We start from the raw sequence: 1,596 nt of genomic DNA, 5'->3' as shown, positions 1-1,596 counted from the left end.
ATCACGAGCCTTCCTATCATCATAACTCTTTTTCCTGGATTGCACTGTACGAGCCGCTCCTGAATCAATTTCACCTTCTTTAAAGTATCACGAAGCAGATTAGTGCCCAATAATCTAGCCTCCCTATGCTCAAAATAACCAACTGGAGAATGACATCGCCTCCCATATAGGGCCTCATAAGAAGCCACCTAGATACTCGACTCATAGTTGTTGTTGTAGGCAAACTCTACTAACGGTAGAAACTGATCCCACTAGCCCCTAAAATCAATGGCACAGGCTCACAACATGTCCTCCAAGATCTGAATAGTACGTTCGGACTGCCCATCTATCTGGGGATGAAATGTTATAGTCAACTCGGCTTGTGTGCCAAACTTTCACTGCACCGCCCACCAAAAAAATGATGTAAACTGAATGCCTCGATATAAGATAATAGATACAGGCACACCATACATGTGAAAAATCTCTTTAAGATAAATCCGATCCAGCTACTCATAGTTAGTCATGACTGGAATGAAGTGTGCAGACTTGGTCAGTCTATCCATAATGACCCATACAACATCAAATCTCCTCAAGGTCCATGGCAGCCCAACCACAAAATTCATAGTGATACGCTCCCACTTCTACTCCGATATATCTAGCCTCTGAAGCAAACCACCCGGTCTCTAATGCTCATACTTAACCTGCTGACAGTTCAATCACCGTGCAACAAGCTCAATAATGTCTTTCTTCATCATCCGCCACCAATAATGTTGCTTCAAATCATGGTACATTTTCGCAGCACCCGGATGAATGGAATACCGTGAACTATAAGCCTCCTCAAGAATCAGCTCCCACAACCCATCTGCACTAGGCACACAAATCTGTCCCTAAAGATGAAACACACCATCATCACCAATAGTCACCTCCTTAGCATCACTATGTTGCACAGTGTCCCTAAGGACAAGCAAGTGCAGATCATCATATTGACTCGCCTTGATGCACTCAAACAAGGACGATCGTGATACAAGACAAGCAAAAACCCTGCTAGGATTCAAAATATCCAATCTCACGAACCTGTTGGCCAAAGCCAGAACATTTGAAGTTAACGGTCTCTCCCTAGCTAGAATAAAAGCAAGACTCCCCATACTATCCGCCTTCCTACTCAAGGAGTCGGACACCATATTGGCCTTCCTCTGATGATAAATAATGGTGATATCATAGTCTTTCAATAGCTCTAACTACCTCAGTTGCCTCAAGTTCAAATCCTTCTACTTGAATAGGTGCTGAAGACTCTGGTGATCCGTATACACCTCACAAGATACGCCATAAAGGTAATACTTCCAAATATTGAGCGCGTGTACAATAACTGCTAACTCCAACTCATGCACTGGTAGTTCTTCTCATGGGGCTTCAACTGACACAAAGCATGAGCAATCATCCTACCATCCTGTATCAACACACACCTAATGCCAAACCATGAAGCATCACAGTAGACTGTATATGAACCCTATGCCGAAGGCAAAACTAGAATCGGAGTTGTAGTCAAGGAAGTCTTGAGCTTCTGAAAGCTCTCCTCACACTTGTTAGATCACCTGAATGGGGCACCCTTCTGAGTCA

General features: G+C 43.7%; 1 protein-coding gene across 1 annotated transcript; it reads right to left on the bottom strand.

The window, feature by feature from the left end:
• Window positions 1–695: 695 nt before the first annotated feature.
• Window positions 696–1,124, bottom strand: LOC138902563 (uncharacterized). Its single transcript, XM_070190445.1, has 2 exons — window positions 884–1,124; window positions 696–841 (listed from the first exon to the last, which is right to left on the bottom strand). Exons 1-2 carry the CDS (start codon window positions 1,122–1,124, stop codon window positions 696–698), a joined length of 387 nt encoding a protein of 128 aa, XP_070046546.1.
• Window positions 1,125–1,596: the final 472 nt, after the last annotated feature.

This window comes from Nicotiana tomentosiformis, chromosome 12 (assembly GCF_000390325.3).
Source record: "Nicotiana tomentosiformis chromosome 12, ASM39032v3, whole genome shotgun sequence".
NCBI classification, from domain to species: domain Eukaryota; kingdom Viridiplantae; phylum Streptophyta; class Magnoliopsida; order Solanales; family Solanaceae; genus Nicotiana; species Nicotiana tomentosiformis.
This window is presented reverse-complemented; position numbering and strand designations above follow the sequence as displayed.